Genomic DNA, 25,395 nt, shown 5'->3' on the forward strand with positions numbered 1-25,395 from the left:
GCTGTAAACAAGAAGAGAAAACTACAGCCGGGACAGTGGCTGCCTGCAGGAGGCAGACGTGAGCTGAAATGGCTTTAATCGATTTCATAATGGTTCTTCAGAAAGATCCACACAGTGTCAACACTTGTTTACTTAAGTGACGTTACACAGTGTGGTGCAGCTTATGAAAGTGAAGAAAGAATACACTTACAAAATGTAATAACTACTCAATACTTAATGTTGATGGTTAAATACCACAGTATTTAAGGCCCCCACCAAATTGAGATGATTCAAGCATATAAAATATTAAAAAAACGATGTCTCACGATCACTTGCTCCATGTTGATCATCTAAAAATCAATCTGAAGCAGGAGTAAAAGTGATTAAGGTACATTGCAGTTTCTTACTAACTTCCCAGTTTCCAACACACTCATGTATATTGTGCAGTTTTGTCCATGGCATGTTTTGCTTGAGATGTTTGTTGTTTGTTGAACCAGGTACCAACAGCTAGCGTGACCATTGAAGGGGCGTCGGCCCTCAACAGGGTCCGCTGGGCCTCAGGAGGGAAGGAGGTGGCTGTGGGCGACTCAGAGGGACGAGTGTGGATCTACGATACTGGAGAGGTACAGAAGAAGATGATGATGATGGTGATGATGATGATGATGATGATGATGATGATGATAACCATGAGCACTTATTAAATTCACCATAAAGCAGAAACATACCTATGTCTCTGAGCAGAATCTATATATGGTGTCCAATAAAGAGCAGGGTGAGCGCTCCTTGCTTTAAGGTACAGATTAATCATTACAGAATAATAAGTCAGACATTTGAAATAGTGTTGAACTCACAATTAAACATGAATATTTATTTTGACTCTGGTTTTCCCAAGGGTTTGGGATTTTAAATTCTGGGTGCACGAGCATGAGTGAACTACAGAGATCACATTTATTGTAGTTTTACTTCAGTAGATTCAAATATCTTAAGTCGCTGAAATTGGATTTCATTTTCTCGCTAGACATCAGTTATCTCCTCCCCTTCTCCTGATTTTACCAAAATAAAGTTGTATGAGAAACATGCAGCAAAAAGAGAAATCATGTACGTTACAGTGACTGAATCAGGTTTTATAAATTCCTGCAGTTTACATAACATGAACTGTACTTAAGTGTTTTCATGTATATGTGGTCGACTGCGTTTGTGGAACCACGTGAACTGAAAGAGTAGAAATAAGTGCATTTTTAACTGCAAAACCTCCACATGCACCACAACCAACTGTTTTAGGTCTTGTCGGCCTGTATGTTTACCCAACTGACAGCACTGCCATGGACATATGGGATTTCTTTTTTCTCTTTCTCAGTAAAACGGCCTCCACATGACTTTGCCATCACCACAAAGGCGGCCAACCTCCCTGCCCGGGGCCCGTTACGCTCTCTCATGGTCGGAGGGCTCTGGTTAGGATCCCCATGCGAGGGGAGCGTCGGCCTAGCCACTCGGCTAATTTTAGTTTCTTGGAGCGAGGCTCAGCTGAGCCGGTGGCCTCCACGCTGGGTGGATGCTAGCGGAGAGTCAGAAGTGAAGCGGGGTTGAAAGGTTTTATGGCTCCAAAAGAGGGCGTGTGTTTGTGGCGGTGGTGATGGGGGTATTTTCTTCACTGCTAGCCCCCGCTACCGAGCTAAAACTAGGAACCGCGTGTGCGAGAAAAAAAAAGAGATGCCTGCTATTCCATCCAGGGAAATTGAAAAATACATACCTCTATTTCAGTGTTATTTACTCAGTACATATTAGATTTAGGTAATTTATGAGGTGGGAGCGGGGATGTTTTGATTAGACCTTTGCTTCAGATCAGGGTCGTCGGATGACATGAAAATGTTCCGGACCTGCAGCATTGGTTTCCAGTCGGAGCCTCTGGTCTGTTAAAACGCTGCTGGTGCTGACGTCGCTCAGGCACCGTGCAGACCATGTTCTGGCAGAGCCCCCTGCTGCGGTCGGCCCAGCTCCGTGGGGGGTTGGAGGGGAGTGGGAGGGAGGGAGGGGGGTCCAAAATGGCTGCCTCCCCTCCTGGTTCCTGTTTAATTACAGCCCGGCCGTGCAGAGCGGTTGCAGACAGCCTGGGTGGCGGCCGCGGCTTCTGTCCCACTCCCTCTGACTCCCGTAGCGCTCGGCTCCAGCGAGAGACACTTAGAGCCACGACGCTCGGTCTGACGAGTCCTTCATTAGACTGCCCAGCCTCACTAGCAGCTCGGCTCCAGGGATGATGGTGTCTCACTACTGATGCAAAACTTTGCACAGAAGTTAATGATACCAAGCAGTACCATTTTACAAGTCTGGGAAATGATCATAGCGTCAACTAGTTTCTCTGTTGTTAAAGTTTACAAAATCGTCGACAAGGAATGTGCCCTTGCATGAGTTTGTTGCCAGAACACATTGCATTGTGGGAGGAGTTGAGTCTGGTTCAGCCCTCACATTATTGTTGATATCATATCATTGTCTCCTGTGACATTAATAACTAGAATGTGACTCAGTAGCAGTTCCCAACCAGGAACCAGCAGTCCCCTTGAGAATTAAAAATTCACTAGATCCAGACCTTTATTTGGATCTGCACCAATTTGCACATGACATTTAAAGTTCTTCTCTTTGGGTGTCCCCTAAATATGCCTGATTGTTTTCATCAAGATCCAAAAATTATATCTGGAATATCTGAAAATGTCAGAAACTAAATGTTAACAACAATTATTCCTCGATCCGGTTCCTTGTCCCTATCAATGTCCCATCTTTCTACTAAGTTTCACATCGATATAGTCTTTGCGTTATCCTGCTGATAAACAGACTGAATAACTAGAAAATTCACAAAATTCACAAGAAGCAAAAACAATTTTTAATTTTATAAACATCCATAAGTGATTCCCTGGGAAACGAAGAGGATGTTGAATAACTTCTTGCGTCTTTAAGAGAAAAAATCCTGGATCCTTCCCCTGATCCAAACCCCAACTTGTTGGATTCCTCCCTGATCCGTTCTGCACCCTTTCAGTTTTGTGGGAATCCTTCCTCTAGTTGTTGTGTAATCTTGCTGCTAAACAAACAAACAAAACCTCCTTGGCATCATGAATAAAGTCGTCTTCTTAGCATCTTCAGTGGTGATTCTCTGCTGTGACATCAAGCAGTGACAGTGGTTCTATAACCAAACAATCATCCAGTGCTGGATGCCACTCACCTGTGTTCCTGTTCTGCTTCCTCCAGCTGTCCGTGGCCCACCCAGACGACTGGGGCCGCTTCGCCCGCACCCTGATGGAGATCCGTGCCAACCGGGCGGACGGCGAGGAGGAGGGTCCTATGGAGCTGGCTTCGTAGGAGAGGCCTCAGACCAGAGCACGGCCAATCAGAGACCCGGTGTGCTTCTCTTGGTGTCACTGTAGCATGTGCTTCTCACTCCGTTTTTTCATGTTTCTCCACCTTTGTGTTCCTGTTCCCGTCCGCTGTATTGTTGCATTTGCTCTCCTGTAAATGAGAGCAAATGTCTAAAGGGTAAACTGTTGATCTCCACACTTATTTATTCGTTTGACGACTCAATGTGACTTGTGGCTTGCGGCCAGTGAGCCTGCAGTATTCACCAAGTGGCCATCTTATAGCCTTACGGAGATGTGTGTACTGTAACAATGCTTGGCACTAAAATAAAGCAGGGTCCATAGACTAGTCATGTATTGTTTACAAAATGTCACTTTCATGTTCCGTTGTTCCTCTCTCTCTCTCTCTCTCTCTCTCTGTATCGAGCCTGCATGCGACACATTCCTGAAATATTCCAGACGCGTGAGTACGGAGTTAGCGTGGAGGCGTTTTCACACGTTGTGGCTGCTTTGTGTCAGTAACAGAATCAAGCACTTTTTTTCTCTTTGTTCTGATTGAGATGTGAATTCTTTCATGAACTGTGACGGTCGACAAAAGGTGCAGTGTGTTGTAACGCGGAGTGCTCGCTGTGAATGTTCGCCATTAAAGAAAAGCTGAGGTACTCATGTCTTTATTTCTAATCATGAAGATGAACAACGTATCTCCACCTCCTCCCACTATCCAGAAATGAAGCCAAAATAGTCCCTGGTGCGAAGCTCATCTTGTCCCATCCACAAACTGGAGGAAACAGGGTTTATGACATATACTGGAACCAGCCAACAGGGGGCGATCAAGGCACTTTGGCTTCACTTTTGTGAGCCATCATGTCGTCCATCTTTAGAAACAGTCAGCTCAAACAACGTGAATGAAAACTCTGGCACATGTTCAGGTTACTAATATAAGTTTGTTTTTACTCACATGATGCTGCCATACGTAGAGTAAGGCACGTTTATTATTACTCACCATATGTAACTCTACTTTCTCTGCACAGTTTGAGATACTCCTGACACACTCCAGAGGTTCAGTTGGTGCCAGCTCTCTCTCTCTCTCTCTCTCTCTCTCTCTCTCTCTCTCTCTCTCTCTCTCTCTCTCTCTCTCTCTCTCTCTCTCTCTCTCTCTCTCTCTCTCTCTCTCTCTCTCTCTCTCTCTCTCTCTCTCTCTCTCTCTCTCTCTCTCTCTCTCTCTCTCTCTGTCTGTCTGTCTTATATTTACACATCGGTACACGTTTAGACCTGAAACCCAACGTCTCACAACAGTAAACATTGTGTACATTACTCTGTCTCTTTACATTCAAGTACTTTTTGCTCAAATTCTTCAAGATACATTCGATCAAATGTGCAACTCAGGACCAGAGGAGCCATATAAATATGAAAATATGTCTGTGGATATCTCGTGTATATACACAAGTGCCACATGGATGATTGAATATGTATTTAGCCATGTGATCGTATGAGGCATGTGCTTTTGTGTAGAAAGCAACAATAGGAAGACACTGGAAAAAGCTGCAACTGTCTGTAGTTATGGATACACTGACCCAAAGCATTTAAGTTATATTTAAACTATATATATACAGTATAATTAACATCTATCAATTTAAATATATATTTGTGAGAAAACGATAAATAACTTAATAAGTAGCTTTAAATACTATGAACAAACTATGTGAGCCCTCTCTCACACTCCCCCCTCCACTCAGTGACTGACAAAGTGAGCGAACTCAAGGAGCGTTTGCAGGAGCTGCTGCCGCCGCCGCCGCCTCCACCGTGTAGCGTGGGAGATGGAGTCCAAACTTGCTCTCAATGCCAGCGAACGTGGCCACGGCCAACCTGAAGCCTCCGATGTGGTCAGGGTTGGGCGCCGGCAGGCTGATCCGAGACTTCGGGGTGGGCTCCAGGCCAGCCGGCTTTCTGCGGTGGGGAGTGGGGAGGTGGGGTAGAGGGGTGCGGAGGAAGAAGCCAAGGGAACAGTGAAACAAGCAATGAGCAAAAACTGTTCCAACAACATACGTTCAAGAGTTAACTGGAACCCAACAGGCGAAAGTGAGTGTGCACAGACGGGAGTTTTATTGATGTTTTTATTAAATCTCAAATTACATTGATCCCATAAAATAAACGTCTTAATAGAAAATCAAAAGTGGAAGATTTGTCCCTTCGAGCTGAGGTGAATTCCCTGAATGTTCTGATCCTCAGCCGACATGTCACAGACACATGAAGTCGCCCCAAACCCGCTGCACTGAATATTCTCTGGATCTGCAGTTGATTTGGTTTCACTCCGAGGCTTCTGGGAGAAAAAGGCAGCTTCATGTAAAAGCAATGAGCCGTCCAGCCTGTACATGCGTGTGCAGCCCAGCTGTCTGTTAATAGGAGCAATTTCTTTTGTCACTTTTTGGGAAGTGCACCGCCTCCTGTTCCCCCACCGGAGAGAACCAGAGAGGAGGAGAAGGAGCTTGTTTCAGTCCCAGAAGTGGCGAGAGCAAATTCACAAGGTGAATGGGAGCTGTCGGCCCTGATCACGGTGCGCTAAAAACCCAAATTTGAGAAAATTGTCACACGCAGAGACTCTGAGTGAGGGCTTCGGCCTGTCAGCTCATGTGCTTGGAAATTATTTTTGGTCTCGTGGCATTTCTTTTTCTCCCGGAGAGAGAGAGGAGGGGGAAGCCACGCATCCGAGAGCAGCCAGCGACCGCAGAGACGAACCCCGCTGCTCGAGGAGGTTTAACAACCAGATGAGCTGATGAACACGTCGTGTGAGTGAAGCAGAGAGAGAGACTCACCGTCCGCCGAAGTCCATGTAGAGCCAGCGCTGCAGGAGCTCGTAGGTCACCAGGGTCACTCCGAACTGAGGCGAGGAGCGACACACTCGAGCTGCCGGAGCAAGTGAGAGACGACTGGAGTCAAGTTCACATCGTAATCTACACAAGTGCATGATCGAGGGCTCAGTGTCACAAGGGGACAGATTAAATCAGAAGGCTCTTCAACTAAATTAAATTTAAATATGGAATTATTTATATGAAATTATTTTCCTCATTTAGAGTATTTACATTGAATTAGGTTATGAGATGATATATGATTAAGCTCGTTATTTCACTTACTATAATAATGGTATTATAAGAAACATTTATAATGAGGATAAGCAGGATGGACTTTTGGATGGATGGATGATTGATAGTTCCTCCCTCTTACATTGGATGATAAAGCACCAAAATTCATTAATCATTTTAACACTTATGCAATTTAACACTATTAACACAAAAATAAAACCAAATCAAAAACATCAGGTGCAAAGTTAGATGTTTTTCATAATTTTGTGCAAATCTACTTCCTGTAATCCTGGTAACAAACTTTGCTTTATCTTTTTCTACTGATGTTTGATCTTTGCATCTTTTTAAAAGAATAATGCCCATAAATATAAAGGAACAATTTCAAGAAAAAGCAGATTTTCTCGCAGGTCAACCTGTATCCTGAGAGATGAAACCTGCACTTAAACCGTCGCTGCAGATTGTAAAGTTTCATTTTGTGAGTAAATGTTAATTATTGAGGAAAATTATATTTCTCATTAATGCTTCATGAAATTCTCTCATTAATTGCACCTGGACCGAAAACTTTTTAGTGAGATTTTAGTGAGAAAATCTGGAACTAAAACTTTAAAAGTCCCATTCACTACCGCTCTTCTTTTTGATGTCATGACTGTACCTCCAGCTCCTTTCCAGAAAGCGCGGGGCCCCTCTTCCCGGAGGATCTTCCAGAAGCAGTCCACCAGGCCGTTGTAGGAGGTCTGACCGGCACGCGCCGCCACCTGTAGCCTGGTCTTGATCACGTCGGCTGGGGTCACCAGAGAGGCCGCGGGCATGCCTGGAAAGAAACAAAAACACAAGAGCTGGTTGAGTCGCGTGTTTTCTTTTTTTCCTCTCTTAACAGTCGCATGTGTTTGATTCTAAATAGAGCACATATTCAAAATCAGCCCCAACCAAATGAGATGATTTGTGTGAAGCAGCCATCAGCGACTGGCTGAGATCTTGCACATCGTCCTAACAGCGTCTGATAGAGTGGTTTTACCGTTCTTTGTTCCCTCTTTTAAAACACCTAATCTTCCAGCTTGACCGTCTTGCTGAAAGCCGGCTGCATACGCACACTGTACACAAGTGGGGGCCAATTTCCATCAGCTCACCATCAACCAATCCATACCACCAGCAAGGCCATTATTTAATCGCTTCCTTTTTTCTTCCTCTCCTCCCTCTCCCGCCCTTCTTACAGCTGTTTGAAAGGGGCCAGACAATGGACGGTAATGACGGCAACGCACACTGTGCCACACGTACCACCGAAAGTGACGGGCTGACTAAACCCCCAGCCCCGACCCCACACCACCACACACACACACTAACACACACACACACACACACACACACACACACACACACACACACTCCAGCCACTTCAGCCATGAATGTGCTCAATCATTGATGGCTTGGTCATTACCATCAACTGCCCTCTTGACAATTTGCACTGACTTCTCGGTATTTGTAACGGCAAGACGAGCTATTCAGCCTGAGCCTGATCAACTCAGTGCTAGGTTGCACCCAGAGGAGACTGACCACCTCCCCTGAACTGACCCGGGGAGACGGGAGGAGACAAGGGGAGACGAGAGGAGACAAGACGAGACGAGAGGAGAGAAGAGGAGACGAGAGGAGACGAGAACATGTGGAGCAGAACTATTATTGGAAAGAAATGATCGGAAGATGTAGAAACTCTGACGTTATTGAAAATTGCAAACTTGAACTGCAGAATAATGGCCGAGTGGTGAACTTCATTACAACCCATTAATTTTGTCTTTATAACTGGTGAGAGGACTTAGTGTTGTTAGTGGATTCTCAAACATCCATCATTGAACATGTTGGACAAAGTATTTTCTTTAGACAAATTTATGAGTATTTCCTTAAAAATCTATCTGCAGATGTTTTCTCCTCTTAATCTTTTGCTTTATATAACCTAGTACCAATCATAACTTTGCTTTACAATCTGTACAGCGCACCACAGCTTCTACATTAGAGGAGGGATTTCATTAATAGATGCCATGTGTCCAGAAACAGACTGAAATTAGTTGTTTCTTTCAGGTGACAATAACCCTACATCAGAATCTCTGTGTGCATGCTAGCCAGTCATACTTCATGTTCCAACTTTTGAATTGTAAAAACTTTGCTCCATAGCACCTCTGGTGGTGAAAAGTGCCTTTAAAGGTCCAGCGTGTAAGATTTAGGTTAATGGGATCTATTGGCAGAAATTGAATATAAAATAATACTAATGATGTTTTCAGTAGTGTTTAATCATTTAAATGATACGTATTGTTCTTTTTCTTTACCCTAGAATGGGCCCTTTAAATTTAAATACTTTCTATTTACATCTAGAGCAGGTCCTCTCTACGGAGGCCACCATGTTTTTTTGCCCAAACTGGACAATATAAAAACACCTTTAGAGTTTTTGGACAACTGAAGGTTACCACAGGTTCCCTCTCATGTTTGGAAGGAGAGGGGGAGGTGAGGGGTATTCAGCTGCAATATACAACTTCACCACGAGATGTCACTAAATTCTACACACTGAACCTTAAACATTGACAGAAAACTGAGGATCAAAATGTTTGGTAGTTTTGATTGACAAGTTGTGTTTGAACGATCATAACAAAATTTCAGATTCATTGACTAATCAAGTCAACTTGTAGATAACTAGAATAAAAATATGACTTTAATCTAGTTCAAATAATGGGTTGACCAGAGTAGAAAAAAATCTATATTCATTCTTCAGTCTTTCTCAGAACCCAAAAGTTCCCCTCACTTCTCACATTCGCCAATAAAGAGCTAATGCCACTCGGAGATGTCCAACACTGTTCTTCACAGAGCAGAGTAATGCCTCGCTAAATAATGCTGTGCAAATTGAGCGTGTAATTCAATTTCCTGCGCTGCCTGTAAAAGACTAATTGCCAGAATGCTGCAACCGCTGATAAATATATACGTGACAGAGGGATGATAAACGTGTCGCAGCAACGAAAAAAATAAAGAAATCATGAGGCTCCTTTCTGCTCGGAGTCTGTGGGCCGTGGCTGCCAGTCCTGTGGTGAGGAACCGGAGTACAAATGGTGGAGGGACGCTGGATTTATACGTTTTTCCGTGTTGTGCCGTGCGCCTTTGCGTCAAGAGGCGAGTGCTGCTGACACATCTCGGAGGACTCAAAACAAATATTGAGTCTTTCATGCAAATGTTGTAAAGCTTCTTAACTTGGCCAGAGAGCATTGAGCTGTTGTGAGTGTTTTCTTAAGGATAAATCCAATATTAAGACTCGGCTTTGGATGGCTCATGTTTTAATGCAGAGGATAAAGTTTTTAGGTCCTTGGATGTTTGGGTCTCCTCGCTCACTGCTCTAAACTAAAGCTGACTACAGATCGGACTGTATACATGAATGCAGTGTGAACATGTTTAAAGTATGCACGAGCATGTTTGCGCAGGGGTGTGTGCTTTCTTGACGTGCGTGTGTATGTGCGTGTACAATATATTAGGGTTGGAAAGCCTCCCTGCAGGGCCTGCTTGGCAAGCATGTGAGGCGCTTCCCTGCAGCGGAGCTCCAAAACCCCAGTCCCCAATCACCGAGCAGCGCTCTAATTAGCAGCTACCGCCATGGAGCCTGCGGTCAGAGGCTGCCTGGCTTTCAAACTCCGGGCTCCGCCGCTGCTACTGCAGGCGTGTGGAGGTCTGAGGAGAAAGCACAGGGGGACCTGCTTTGCAGACTTTGCACACAACTTGTCAGCGCCAAAGATTTCATTTCATTAAGTTGGAGGCTCTGCACATTGTGTTAGCGACTGGAGCTGACTTTTGTGGCTCAATGTGGATTTTCAGATATATGTATATAAAAAAAAGTATTTCAAGAGAAGGTCATGGGGACACTCTACAAAGCAAAGTTGTTCAAATGAAACATTATGATTTATATAGACTCTAAACAAGCTACAGAGAATGGCACTGTCGAACAACTGCACTTGTCTTCATGAGATATATTTAAACAACCAGCTACATTTTCTCTCCTCATTCTAATACTGTTTGATTATCGATGCTCTTTTTTCCACAGATTAAAAAACTATTTCCAACACTACAGAGAGTCCAGGGAGTGCTGTGCCACTTCAAGTGAGACGGTGACTCTCAGAGAGAAAATTTATGAAAGATCACATTTTATAATAACATAGATTGTATTTCATTTAGGCAAAACATGATGCATTTCATACAGACAGTAACAGCCCAAGTGCATCTATTTTCCTCATGGACAAAGATAACTCATCCTGCACTTTTATATTTTTGTCTTAATCTGACAAAGCCATACATGTCAACTGTTTCAGGTTCGATGCAATCTGCAAGAATCAAATTATAAGTAGTACATGCTCCTATAGCCTCCCTGCATAGAACAGCCTGTAATACAGAAATTAGTAGTGTTTACTTGTCATTCCAGGTCTAAAGATTACCAGAATAAAACCATGGAATATTTACTTTACAGTAAGTAATCTCCCTGCTTCAATTTCTTCTTATTATTGTGTGTACCCACAATCATGTGTTCATATATACAGTGTGTATATACATACACAAAAAAAAAACTGAACTGATTTCCATAATGTTTTGGGTAAGAAGAAAAAGACCATGAAGTTTGTAAGTGGAACTTGTAAACAGGCGAATCCAGGAAATCTTTTAACATGGTGAAGTGGGGTGGTAGCCTGGGAGGAGGTATGAGCTCTCTGAGCACTTTTCTCTAAGGACAGCATGAATTTGCCCGTCCCTTTGCCAGCTCGCGCAGAGAGGCAGTGGAGATGAAAGCCTTTTACCTGCCAGAGCTCCAGCAAACAGCATCTTGGCTGGCCCTATCCTCCCGTCCTCCTCGGTGAGGGAAGCCTTAATGTGAGCGTAAGAGGGGAAGTAGATGGCCGAAAAGGGGATGTCCCTCAGAAAGCAGGCCTTGGCACCCTGGAGACAGAAGCAGAGGTATTTCAGGCCATTCTATTTGATGTAGAGGTGAAATCTCAAAAACACAGATGGAAATAAGCAGAAAGGAGAGCAGAGAAACAGTGATGGAGCTTGAGGGATTAAAAACCTTGACTTCTGGCTCTGGGCTCTGAAGTTGTTTATTTTTTTAATGCGAAACTTGGACATGAGAAACAAGATATTCAAGCATTAACTATTTCCAAAAGTCTGCTGGATGGATCTTATATAACAGAATGAAGTATTAACCAGAACATGCAACAGAAATCACGTCTCTCCATAAGCAAACATTGTGTGTCCTCAGCTGCAGGTGAAGAGGGACAGGAGACGGCTCCGAAAGCAAAGCAGACAGGAAAAGAGTGTGAAAAGCAGGGGAAGGCAGACTGGCTGACGAAGATGGCTCCTCGTCTTCCACAGTAAACACTGTATCATCAAGCCTATTGAGTTTCCTGCTGTATTTCAAGCCTGTTGGCGCGCTGCCACCGTCTTGATACAGCGACTACAGTCAACAGAAAGCGTTTAATGAGCTGGGCAGGGTCTCGTTTTGGACAGGCTTCAATTAACTCCTAAGGATAATCCTTTGGTTCCTCTGTGTACACACACACACACACACACACACACACACACACACACACACACACACACACACACACACACAGATAGAGAGAGGATTGGCAGATACCTGGGCTATCTCTCTTTCTCTTTCTCCACTGGCACTTCTTGTCTGCCTGTCCCTCCTGCTCACTGGGGCCCGAGCAGCTGCTGAAAGCTTGGAGATTCTATCGAGGTGGGACAGACGAGCAAGCATCGCAGCGACTGAGACTAGAGGCACTTGCAGAGCAGCTCCATAGAGTATTGGAAGATTAATTTATTTTGTTGAGTATGAATCTGCAGTGTACTTCTACATCTAAGTGACCTTCATGTTTGCTGACTTTTAAACATCATCTGGATCCATATTCGTACAATAACAGTTTCCACCCTGCAAGGAATGGTGGCGCTGGTGCGTTAGCCACCCTACCATCCGGTAGCTCCACCAGCAGAGGGTGAGCGTCAGGATAATTACCCTGACAAAGGCAGCTCTGTGCCTGGGTGCAGCCCCTCCGGAGCCAGCCCGTCTGGGGCTTGCAGGCTAGAGCTCGTCTCCTCCCCGCCTCCCCGCCACCACCAACACCGCTACTGCTTTCTCAATCCACTTTGTCTCCTTTCTGCACATAGACCAGCAGATGACTGCAACGAAGCGTGTGCATGAGCGTGCATGCACTGACACACACTCCTACATAGTCATAAATAGCTGTGAGTGAGCACACAAACACACCGACACAGGAACAGGTAGGCAGGTAGACGGAGACAAGAGGAGGCTCCACATTCTTTTACAGCCTCGTTAAAAGAAGCAGGAGCTTTACATGACATTGGTCTGTGCTGACCAGTGGCCATGTCAACACAACCCACACAGATGCACCAGGAAAAAACATCAATCGATACGTGTTCGATGTCAAAATCAATAAACAGACTATTCAAATTGAAGTCCTGAGGATTTGAAAAACTTTTTGCTCCTTGGAAATTTGACAAAACAAGTGTCATCACCTAACTTAAAGCAAAACGGGTCAAATTAACACAGCCGCAGGTACGAGTGTGACATTTTCACAGTTGATTGTGTTTACAATCGGAGCAGCATCTCTCCTGCCAAGTTCCATCAACACTTATTTTTGTAATTTAATTAGACGTGCTCGGTTTCACCCTGAGGGCTCTAGCCCGTTAAGCCGCTAATATTAGCGTTAGCCACTGATTCGTACAGCTCTTAGGTCTTAAGTGGTACAAATACTTTTTCTAAACACTGTGGCTGTGCACCGCACTGGTAAAAACAGGCCGACGTTAGGAGTCATAATATTTATGAAGGAAATTATTATGAAAATACAGGAAATAAGCTTTAAAAACGCGACAACCCAACAATATTGCCATATCAGTGTGACACTGTAATCTTTCACGCTTGCTTTACTATGTGTCGGTGCATAATGTCACACAGGCCTAATATGTTCAAACAGTGCACTGTAATTTTTAGCCCTGTGCCATTGAAAAATACCAATTATGGCAATTAAGGTTAAATACAGCTTTTAGCATAAATTGTGCCTTTTCTCGTTCTTGAAGAGAAGACCGCGTGGAACTGTTGATTTAAATGATGGTTGATGTGGGGTAAGGTAATATGTTTAATTGCGCAATAGTTACAAAATAAATCACATTTAGTCACAGCAGCAATGAGAAATAATGCAGTGTTGTAAAGTTGATAAAAATACAATAGAATGGATACTGGACATCAAGATTTGATATGCTGCTTAATGTAACCTGAATTTATTGTTATATAGAATAAACAGACTGGGGCTCTCCAGAGTACAGGGTTAAATCATTCTTCAATCATTATTTTAGTTCAATGTTCAATATCCTTTCGCTGACATTTCACAATCGTATATCTTAACTGCTGAGAGTACATTTTTTAAAACCCTGTCTGTGACTGGATACATCAAGCAGCAGTCCAGGGGCGAGAGAGCCTTCTCCATAGCTGCCCTCTCTCTTAGGAACTCTCTCTCCAAACTAATAAGAAACTGCACTGATTTCGTCGGTTGTGGCTCAGGATGTGAGCTGGTTGTCCACTAACCAGAAAGTCTGTGATTAGATACCAGTTTGTGTTGCAAATTGTCCTGAGGCAATACACTGAACCGCAATTTCCTCCTCGTGGCTGTTCAGGCAGTGTGTGCATGATGTAGAGAATGTACTGCACATAGATGCATTGAATAAATGTGTGTGAATGGTGAATGGCTATTATAATAATTATTATAATAATTATTAGTAGTAGTAGTATTTGCTTTCTGTAGTCAGCTTTTACCCGAGTAAAATGCTCACAAATTGGTCGAAACACATGAAGAAGTGTGTTTGTCTGTGTTGAGACCAACACACTGCTCTTCCATTCAAACCAGTGTTTAAAAATTTCCAATAACACATCAGAGCCCCTGACATATAGGATCCTAAGGCTAATCTGTGTACATTTCATTTAGCAATTTAAATATTTGACCCTCGGAACTAGAATAGAACTAAAGAGAGCGCACACAACCACTCCTGTTAAATCTAACGGTAAATAAACTCCAGGAAAATGGTGACCCAATCTCACAGTGTTAAAGAAAGTGAAAGCATTTGGTTCCTCCCTGACCCGTCCACTTTATCCACTCACAGAGTTTCCTGGAAATCTAAGGGGCAGCTGTGTGAGCCATGACAGTGCACACACTACAGGGGAATCCTACATCAGTTAGTGGCCAAAGTTGAACTAAAGTGAACACTGAGCTCCAAAACATGTGTGTGTCCAGTGGGATACTGGGATTCTCGATGGGCGGCAACTGTTGTGGCAGTGACAAAACATTTTTCGGGGCACTTTCAGTCTGTAAGACACTTTGACAGCAGAGGGATGACAAAAAATACGGTATTCCATTTCAGAACATGGAGTCCCTTTCCCATGCATCATAGACTCTGTTGAAGTTCAGTCTTAATGAATATGGGTTTAAAAAAAGTATTAAATTCTGGATTACATGTAATTTGATGCGTCCAGATCCCACCAAACTAAACCACATGTTCCAGTCCTGTAGGTATATGTGGATCAAACATAGGGTCAAACAGGCAGCGCATATTACAACACTGCCCCAGCTGCTTTGTGTGTGTGATGATCTTTACGTGACCTCAACAATGTTTCCCACCTTGTAAAGTCCGAAGAAGCCGAGGTCCCTGATGACGGACAGGGCCCCGACCCTTGGCCCCGTGGTGATCTCTCCTGCCACCTGCAGACGGATCTTCACTATCTCCAGAGGGTTGGTGAAGATCACCTGAGAGCCTCCGGCCTGTAGGAACACAAAGACAGAAAGAAAGAACTCAACAGAATGAAGGATGACGATAAACTCTCTGCTGCAGATCACATCCACTTTGAATGTTATTATTGTCTTTTGTATTTCAATGTGACATATGGTGTTTTTTTCATCCACATAGAAAAACATGATGACACCATTAGGAGAGAAACAGTTTCTGTGTTACCGAGCTTTTACACAATGTCAGCGAGTGATGTCATTTAACGATAGTGCTGCCTCAGCAACCAGCTGCAGAACAAACATGTGGAGAGGAGGAGAGTCCAGGAGTGTGCCGGGAAATCCAGCTGAGGCAGCCGGGTCTGTCAGCTGTTTGTCTTCCCCACCCGGACCCAGCGGGGACTCTCCCTCTTCCCCTTGCCTCTCTAACCTCTCACTTTGGGCCTTTGTGCAAACCTGTTCTTGTGGAAGGAGGGCAACAAGACGGCAGCAAGTTCAGGCCGGTTTCTTCGTCTTGCAGGTCGGCAGAGCTTTTAAGTATAAGAGGGAGCTGCTGCGGTAGAGCTGAGGCGAGACAACCGGTTAAATGACGGCATTTACAGAATGCTTCTACAGATACTGAGAGATGTTGACGCCGATGGTTGATTTTTTTATTTATCTGCAAAGTGAACTTCTTCCAACTTCTTTTCCTGTCACTGTTTGTCTCTTTCTGTTCCTCTTGTTGCCGTTTAACCATTGTCCCTCTCTCTCTCTCTCTCTCCCCCGTCACTCTCATTCTTTGACCTCCACTCAAACAATCTCCCTGATCTTTTTCTAATATCGTCTCTCTCCTGCTGCGGTTGCTAGTGGTTACCGTCGCTGCAGACTGAAGGGCGGAACATCGCAATTAGATAGCAATCGGTTGCCATGGCGCCACTTCTGCCTTAAATAGGCCTAGTCTGTTTGTTGTTGTTTTCCCCCCCTCCTTTACTCGGCCCTTTATGAATGATGGATTGTGCTTGTTGCCTCTTGCCTCGTTCGGTGAAGGCATCACAGAGGAGAAGGAAAAGGGAGAGGCAGAGATCAGTCGTCTCATTGAAGGTGTGTGCAGCTGAGAGTGTAGTGGGCTACAGCTCTCCTTCAAGATCCAGCCACAGGCAGTGGATGGCAGGAGGGCTTCTGCTCTGAAGCTGCTACATCTCACAGCTAGCTCTCTATGACTTGTTTTATGGAAATGACCTAGCTGATTACATGCTGCCTAATAGCGTGAGCATTAAGAGGCTATTGGCTCCAGCCACTAGCAGCATTATCTTATTCAATTGGATTGTAATGAGACTGGAGATGGAGATGTTGTTAACTCAAGGACCTCAAACAACAACATTGTTCAGACAGATGAGGCGACAATTAGGCGTGACAACAAGAGATAATAGGTGGAGTGACAAAGCAGCTTTCTTTCCTTGTGCACGTCACCGCCCTGTGTCACGACTGCGGAAAATAACTCAGAATGTCCGGTGCAGGGGCCGGAGATGATTAGAACGGAGAGAATCAAACGAATAAACACAAAGAGAGCTAATGAGAGAGGGAAAGATAGTGAGACAGAAACAGAGAGAGGAGTAGTCCAAACAAGAGAAGTGAGGGAAGGTCGAGGTGGAGGCAGAGAGGTTGAGGGTTGTGATTATGGAGCGATAGCGTTGGCGGTTTCCCAGGTAATTACAAGGCAAGGTGAACCTTAGAATCCGGGGACGTCAGCACCTTATACACGCACCACAGCTCCTAGACATTTGTGTGTGTGTGTGTACTAGTTATTGTTACCTCTTTAGGACCTTTTCCCATATAAACACTGACCTTGTCCGGACGAGTAGACCTCATGAGGACCGAAGCCTGGTCCTATGAGGCAAAACATCACTGCTGAGGTCCTGGCTAAGGTTAAAGGTATAAGATGAGGATTGTGGTTAGGTTAAGATAAGGGATAGGCATGAATTGGTAATGATATGGTTAACGTTCGTGATAAGGTTTTAGTTAGACCGTCCACAATGAATGGATGCAAATGCAAAGTGCTAATAAGGGTAGCTGCTTGTGTGTGAATGTGTGTATACTGCAAAAAGAGCCCCTCCTATTTGTACTAAACAGCCCTCACCCTAAGTGCGCATGTGTGTGTGTCTGTGTGCGTGCGTCACATTCAAAGATAATGTTTTCATACTTCACGACAGTCTTGAATAAGAAAAGCATTACAAAGACTTAAACCAACTGTCCAAACTGTCATACAATGGAAATGAAAAGTGTTACTGTCCTGACTCGAGAGTCTCACTCCCGCTCCTCCTCCTCCTCCTCCTCCTCTTCCTCCTCCTCCTCCTCCTCCTCCTCCTCCTCTCGGCAGCGACCCATAAAGCATTTTGTGTAACTCAAGTCGTGAAACGCAGGCCAGTAAACTGCCAGATAAGCATCCAGCCAGCTCAGTCAACGGAGCATGCCATTCTTACCAAATAATCATTAGAAACTGGCAACCCGCGCTGGAGCTTAATGGTGCTGAGCATCGGGTTTAGAGAGAGGGAAGAGGAGGGAGGAAAGGAAAGGTGAGAAAAGGAGCATATTGAAGAGGGAAAAATGAATAGACAGAGGTGAAGTGATAAGAGATAAGAAAAGTAATAAAAGGGAAAAGAAGGACATAAGAGGAGGTGAAATAGCAGAAGTAAGACACATGCTTCATTACTAGTTCCTCTCTCGTTCTTTCTTGTGCTTAATGTAGCGTGGATCATCCGAGGCTGACACTGTGGTCCAAACCGACACTTTCACAGCTACCAAACGATATAAACAGATTTCATGTGCTGTGGCTGGAGCCTCGCTATAAAACGGGGTTCAGGAGGGTTCGCCTTGTCTGAATGTATGTGCGTGTGTGTGTGTGGGTGAGAGTGTGTGTGTGTGTGTGTGTGTGAATGTGTGTGTCTGTGTGTGAGTGTGTGTGTACGAGTGTAAGATAAAGTGGCAGGCAGAGTGCAGTGCCAGCACTAACACCGGGGCCTCAGCCAGGATGAAAGGAGCTGTCATGATGGCTCACGGAGGAAAAGAGGAAAAATCCATCCGTCCGCACTCCTCTCCTCTACGTTTATCCTCTCCCTCCGCCCTCTGTTATGGTTCTGCTCCTGAATCCATATGGCTTGTATAAAATATAAAGGCAACCGCTACGTTTCACACCCAGTACAGTGGAGGACATCTCCTCAGTACATTTGCTTTCCTGGCCTTTTCGTTGCCCTTCTCCTTCACAAAATAAAATCACTAACCAAAATTTAAACTGCAGCAATTGTAACATGTTAAAGCGTTTCTTAAACATATTCCCATAACAAATAAGGTCAATTGAATGTGCCTGAGTGCAGCTAAACCCATAATGACTTGTGTATCCTGAAATACTTTGCTTTAGTGATCGGCTTCAAAAGAGGGTTGAGTGAAAGACCTTCTTTCATTTGCTCGGCCTTGGAGGACTCACGGTTTCTGCATGCCCGCGTGTGTGTGTGTGTGTGTGTGTGTGTGTGTGTGTGTGTGTGTGTGTGTGCATACGCATGGATTGTGTGTAGAATGTGACAGCCCAGTGATCAAAACCTCTGATGGGAGGGGGGTAGGTAACAGACTGGGAGATCTCAGGTAGCAGCTGCTGTCAATCTTCGTCTCCTGCCTGCAAGCGTGTGTGCAAGCATGTGTGCATGTGTGTGCATGTGTGTGTGTGTGTGTGTGTGTGTGTGTGCTCGTGCACCTGTGTGCTCTTCTGTTTGTCATACATGAACACAAGCATGTACAGCATGCACACTTGCTGTTTCATGTGTGATCTCGTTCCATCAACAAGCGGCGACTGCCTGCCTTCGAACAGGTCTGTGTCTGTCCGCTCAGCTGTCAGAGGGGCGGCACTCAGAAAACAGGTAAACATAGTTAAGAGATGTGTGCTGCCTTAGTACTGTACACACTGTCAGTGTATTGCACGGCATCGTTTCTGCACGGTGCTCTTTGAAGAGCCAGAATGATGGAGCGGGACAGAGATGCTCCATGTTTGGATTTATTTGACTGTGGAAAAAAAAAGTTGAGCACTGACATATGTATCGTTGGCTGGATTTGAATAGAACGCTGCAGACATGATGAACATGTGGGGACAAATTCACACTGTCAGAGAAATGAGAGCTGAGTGAATTTGAAGGGGGAAACTGAGAGGAACTTTTCATCTCAGTGAAGAGAAATGATTGTTACGTGTGAACTGACAATGTCTGATCAAACAAAATCCCTAGGATTGACTAATTCAGAATAAGAGATGAAACCAAAATGATCATGGTTATCATTAGACGCAATATAGAATACGTAGCATTAACACTGAGGAAGGGAGGAAGGCTTTAGTTCTCAAAAAGTATATTCAGAATATCATGATAATAGCAAATTAAATAGTTTTCCAATATTCAGTTTCCCCTTACAGCAAAGTAGATTAACCGGCTCCAGACTAGAGTTCAACGAGAGAGAGAGAACCTCAAACCAATACAGACAATGATGTCACATAGTTATACTGGAAAATCCAACAGAAGCAGGAAATAAACTGGTTTAAACCACATAGTTTTCTCTACCAGTTGATCCTGGAGAGTATCAACCAAACCACCAGGGCCATTTGGGATTATAATGGAACAACCAACCATTGGGAAGCTTATCACAATATGCTGTGAAACCAGAAACTGTTTAAACCCCACAAAGATGTCATAATGACATAGTCCAAATGTTTTTCATGACATTTCTTCACATTTATTACCTTCATGTTCCTACAAAATCAGCTGTGTCACGTTAAAAAAGAAGTGACTCCCAGTAAGAGGCGTAAAGCCTTTTTCGAAACCAGTCCTCTTACTTTATTGAGCATTAACTTTAATCGTAAAACAGCTTCAATGATTAAGCGAAGCAGTTCCTCTGGTTGCTCAGACCTCACATTAGCTGGAGCTGATATAGGCGCCAATTTATGTCCCTGCCAGTGGGTGCTGTAAACAGTTGCATGCCCGACCCCCACGTTCCAAAATAAACCTTATGTAAAAACCGTAGCCTGCATGAAGCGCTGCCATATGGATTTGGGAAAAAGTAGTCAAATGCATTTCAGCACCGTAGGAAATTAACAGTGACGACCATCACGCACCCACACACATGTTTGTGCCCATGGCGCTGAGAGTCAGTAAGCTGTGAAGGAACCTTCAGCTGAGTGGACAGCTCCACTCGTTCTCACAAGACATGAATAAAACACACATGAGTGGAGATCACGGCACACGCAGGTGCTTGGCATTCTCTGTGGGTGCGAGATCAGCACATACGCCTACATGTACCGTGCATGTATGAACTGCTTCACTTGGCTTTATTTAACATGTCAAAATCAAACCCCCCCCTTTCTGCCAAGAGATGCTCCAGATTTGTGATGTTAGCAGAGTCAAGAGCAATTTGACGTTTATTTTCTGCTGCTGTACCTGTATCTGCAGACATGATTTAAAAACATCCATCCCACGATATTACAATTAATGACATTAATTACACATTTTAAAATATGACACTATTAAAATGAATGATGTGATGGTGCACATCCCTATTGGTTTATATTGGATTGTGCAAATGAATGGCTTATTACACTGTGGTCACACTTCTGGAGCAGTCTCTCAGAGGGTCGGCTCATTATTTTTTTATAGAGGTTCTTGGTTAAATCTTTAAATAACTGTGTCATTCGAGTCGTCCGGATGAAAAAATATCCAGGATCCAATACTAAACCATCAAAAATGTCCAAAAAGAGACTCACACATCCACCAGCCAGGATCTCTGACGCCAGAGGGACGGAGCCGTCCTTCTGTCTGGTCTTTCCTCGCACAAAGTCATTCACCTGGAAACACAAAATGATAGTTTCATACAAAGCTGCCATTCCTTACGCTGGTACAGTGCAGTAAAACCTCACATGAATATAGAGTGAATACACTACAAACAGTATTTTCTTTGAAACCTGTGATGTAGAAAATCCATAGCACAAATATTAACGCCAACATCGCATGATTGACTTAATTAACTTAGGACAAGTGGAGATTATGATTGAGGGGCATTACCAAGCTTTTCAAAACAATGCCTGATGCACAGGTAACATGCAAAGAAGGGAAAGAAGGTCATTGTGGTCGTTAATTGCACACAACCAACTATACATGTTAGAAGTCTAGAATCACGATATAAAATCAGATAGAACCTCATGGATCTGTGTCTATGTGCATGTGTGTAATGCAGCGACTTACTGTGAGCTTTATGGCTTTCTCGGGCGCCACACCCAGTAGCTGTGGTACCAGACCTATCATTAGGAAAGGACGAGATGATTAGGAAAAAAAAGAGTGCTGTGGTACCCCTCCCCACACACACACACACACACACACATATACTGTACATATACCACTTCCACACACTCCACATGAAGCGTGGCTTCCTGCTGCATGCGTCTGACCCTGCAGGATCCCCCCAGACACTAATGAAATCTATTGATGTGGAGTGCGGGGACATCAGAGTGGTGGCGAGAAGAGAGAGAGAGAAAGAAAGAGAGAGAGGAAGAAGGGGTAAAGAGAGGATGAAGAAAGAGAAACTGCTTCCCAGAATAGGAAAAAAGGGCAGAGTATAAAACAAACCGACCAAAAGTTTACACAGACCTCAATTACAACCCAGAGCTGGATAAAAATAAACAAAATAATCACAACAGAGCACAATGAAACTTGGCCCCCTACCCAGACACACGTGCTGACACACATGCGTGCAGACACACACACACACACACACACACAAACCATAACCCTCAAACTGAAATTTCCAATTTTACATTTCCAAGAATTTCTTCAATACAAAATATATTAGAATAAGCACAAACAAAAAAATCCTCCCCATTAAAAAAACTCCCGTTCCTTCTTGTGACGTTTTGTTTATTCCTGCCTCCCACATCAAGCACCAGTAATTGTGCCAATTTGGAGCAGATGATTTAACATTCCTCCCTGAGCAGATATTTTCTAAAGGTGAAGCTACTTTAAACTAATATTACGTAACTTCAGTTTGGCTGTCAGGTTACCCGTTGGGCTGTATATCTGGAGCCAGACATGTCTGTCTCTGTGTCTGTGAAGCCATTCCACCATTGATGGCCTTTGTGTTTCCCACAGAAAGTCATGCATTCAAGTTTGCTCTCAGGAGCCCAGTGCTGTCAATCAAAATCATGGGATTTTTTTTAAAGGGCCCTCCGCTGTTCCAGGGAACCATTTTTCAATCCTCCTTCAGTCCTACCCCAACAATACCCACACAGACACACTAACTCCAGTGTCTGAAGACAGGGCAGGTAGTCATTAGTGATGCCGTGCCCTGGTATGTGCATACCTGCATGCCCAAGTTGTCGCCTGTGCGTGCCTGTCTTTTTATGTGTTTGTGTGAGTGTGTAGGGTCTAGACATGCGGCATCACTAAGTCGTGACACAGGCATAAGGTATGTGGCCCTGCGTGTGACATTCATTGTCCCACTCGGAAAAGTGCCCGGCCAGTTCGTAATCACTTCAAAGGAGGCAGGTCAACTGAGAGGTGAAGTCACACCGCCCCCCTGTCCACCCTACGCTTCTCTTCTCATCTCCTCCCGTTTCCCTTCTCTTTCATTGTCCAAACTACACGTCTACTCCTTAGTCTCTTACATCTCAGCTCCTTTAAAAAAAAAAAAAACTCTTTCATAGATTTGACTGCCCGTTCCTTGATTACCTGAAAGCTCTGAGTACGCAGATATGATGGTGGCCAATTTATTACAAGTTTTACTCAATAACATGTACTGTATGTTAAACCTACACTGGTAATGCTTTCTTGTATAACCATGGTTTTACTAGTTTTTAACAGTAAATGTATCACAAAGAAAGAGTATTGTAGGAGAAGTGCATCGAAAACGTTTATCGACAACCATGACTGCAGGTCAGAAATACAATATGTAACCTTGGCTGATAGGGATCTCTTAATCAAAATAATACACACAGAGATTGATGATGTTGTAAATCAGTGTGGGATCATGGGACTTTTGTCTTCACCTCCACTGCCGAGGAAAATCTACCTGACGTGACTCAGGCGTAGGTCATGTTCACCGATAGGGTAATGTATTTACATTTTATTCACGTTATGCAGAAAATGGCAATGAATAATCCTGATTCATTATAAGAGGCCAGTAGAAACAGTGGGAGGAATAAACATCCAGCTGGCTAACTGGCTTGTTGTTTGTTGTTACTTCATTATGTGTCGTTTGCCCCCGAAGTTATAGCAGAGACAGACAAAGCCACAGTAAGATGACCAAAATGAAATAAATTGAATAGAATTGGGGATTTCTGTGGGTTAAAACATTGTTAGAAAACATTTTAGATGATTTAAGATCACAGGTCAACTAAATATTTAACGTTTTTCAGTTTAGGAATATTTGATTCCCATCATAATATATATATATGATATTTTGAATATGTAGTTAAAAAAAATTATAGTCATGCATACCCACCTCTGTAAAGTCCGAATAAGCCCTCATAGCGCACCACCTTCCGGAAGCAGTCGAAGCTGCTCTTGTACATGAGCTCTCCCACCAGGGAGCCGCTGCTCCGCTGGTTCTGCATGCGTGTCTTCACCAGATCGATGGGGTACACCGCTGTGGCACCCACAGCTACAGAGAACAAAACAAAAGCTGTATTTAGATGCCAGCCACATGTTAGCAGGGTGTTATCTTTTTATTTGAAAACACATCTTCATTAAAGTATTTATGACCGTGCCACCATTGGCTTCACCAGCATCCATATTCCGCCATTGTGTTTACATCTTTGTGTTTTCACTCAAAGGCAACAGAAATAGAACAAGGAGAAGAGCGAAAGTGTAGAACATTTAATTGAAAATATGTCAAACCAACTATTAGGTTAAGTGCAGCTACAGATGTTATTGGTGATGGCGACATTAAGCTTCTCCATCTTTTCAAAAGCTCAGAGATAATTCCTGAATAATCCAGACCTATTCCGAGAGCCATTGTCAAGCTTATTGTAAGATTGCAACAGGAGAAAAACACTTGCTTAACATCAGACTAGTAACATCTTAATATTAACAACTTTTGATGTATAATGATAGAAAGTGGGCAAAACCGGTAGATATAGAAAAACGATTTGGAGTAGGGGAATTCTCCCACATGCACACAAAATGTTTAACTGCTGGCATTACCAGATACCACTCGAGATAAGTCTTTTTGTAACTTGGGGGAACTGACCCTTGAAGAGGAAGAAGCGGTAGAGGAGGAGGAAGGGGAAGTCTGTGAGGACAATGTTAAGAATGATGTTTTGAGTTGCGGTGATTTCGGCCTGTGAGACGGACGCAAACAAAAAGAGCCGACCCTGGGCGACAGACCTAATTAGAGAGAGGCCGAGAGAAGAAGAGATGCCGGCCCTGAACCTCCTTATTAAGCTGTCTCCCTTGGGATAGAAGGAGGAGGAGAAGGGAGGAATGAAGGAAGGGAGGAGTAGGAGAAAAACAGCGGGGAGTCTGGAGCCAAACACAAGAACTGGGCACCACCCTTCACCCCCCCCCCCCCCCCCTCCCACCTTCACCTTCCTCCTTGTGATCACTCACACAGGTACAAAAGAATCAACAAAAGAAGGTTTTCCCATGGCACGCAGAGAGGTGGGACAGGACGGAGCGAGATGGAGGGAGAGGGAGCACTTCTCTTAAAGCAGGGGAGCGACCGTTGTTCATGTAAGCAAGGGAAGGGGCAATAGAGGAGCCATTGTCCTCTCTCTTACCGTTTTCTTATGAGGACAGCAGAGTGCGGGGGTAGGCAGGTAGGTGGATAGATGGATGGGTGGATGGGCGGTGGGTTGAAGGTATGCGGGAAGACAATGGGATATGACTCTTACCCCCTGCAAATGAGCCGAGGGTGAACCTGTAGGCCGACTCTGCCACCTGTACCAGGACAGGGCGGGAGCCATCACTGCCCAAATGCTGCTCACAGTCGAAGAGACGCACAGTCAGACAGAGACACACAGTCAGACAGAGACACATGCCAGCACACAGGACACTGGTTTATTTCTCTATAACATTCCACGTATACTTCAAAACCATTCCTCATAAAACAGTGAATGCCACACAGCCAATTCCACCATCCTGCAAGATAAATTACAGGTTAGGAGATCATTCGTCGAACGTGCCGCATCATGTTAAA

General features: G+C 44.2%; 2 protein-coding genes across 3 annotated transcripts in view; one reads left to right on the top strand and one right to left on the bottom strand.

Annotated features, from left to right (window-relative positions):
• The window catches only part of LOC133973005 (cytoplasmic dynein 1 intermediate chain 1), a 56,992-nt gene extending 53,010 nt beyond the window's left edge, over nt 1-3,982 (top strand). For both annotated transcript variants that reach the window (XM_062410660.1, XM_062410661.1), the window contains exons 17-18: nt 477-602; nt 3,217-3,982. In XM_062410660.1, the coding sequence (XP_062266644.1) occupies nt 477-602; nt 3,217-3,327 (237 nt within the window). In that variant the 3' untranslated portion in view covers nt 3,328-3,982. The remainder of the gene's footprint in view (nt 1-476; nt 603-3,216) is intronic.
• A 99-nt stretch (nt 3,983-4,081) lies between these two features.
• The window catches only part of LOC133972541 (electrogenic aspartate/glutamate antiporter SLC25A13, mitochondrial), a 47,355-nt gene continuing 26,041 nt past the window's right edge, over nt 4,082-25,395 (bottom strand). Inside the window, exons 10-18 of the mRNA XM_062410055.1 lie at nt 25,091-25,175; nt 23,701-23,859; nt 21,450-21,502; nt 20,972-21,052; nt 15,100-15,240; nt 11,209-11,347; nt 7,053-7,211; nt 6,134-6,224; nt 4,082-5,267 (exon numbers count right to left, since the gene is read on the bottom strand). Coding sequence (XP_062266039.1) covers nt 5,078-5,267; nt 6,134-6,224; nt 7,053-7,211; nt 11,209-11,347; nt 15,100-15,240; nt 20,972-21,052; nt 21,450-21,502; nt 23,701-23,859; nt 25,091-25,175 — 1,098 coding nt within the window. The 3' untranslated portion in view covers nt 4,082-5,077. The remainder of the gene's footprint in view (nt 5,268-6,133; nt 6,225-7,052; nt 7,212-11,208; nt 11,348-15,099; nt 15,241-20,971; nt 21,053-21,449; nt 21,503-23,700; nt 23,860-25,090; nt 25,176-25,395) is intronic.

Source organism: Platichthys flesus, chromosome 17 (assembly GCF_949316205.1).
Source record: "Platichthys flesus chromosome 17, fPlaFle2.1, whole genome shotgun sequence".
NCBI classification, from domain to species: Eukaryota; Metazoa; Chordata; class Actinopteri; order Pleuronectiformes; family Pleuronectidae; genus Platichthys; species Platichthys flesus.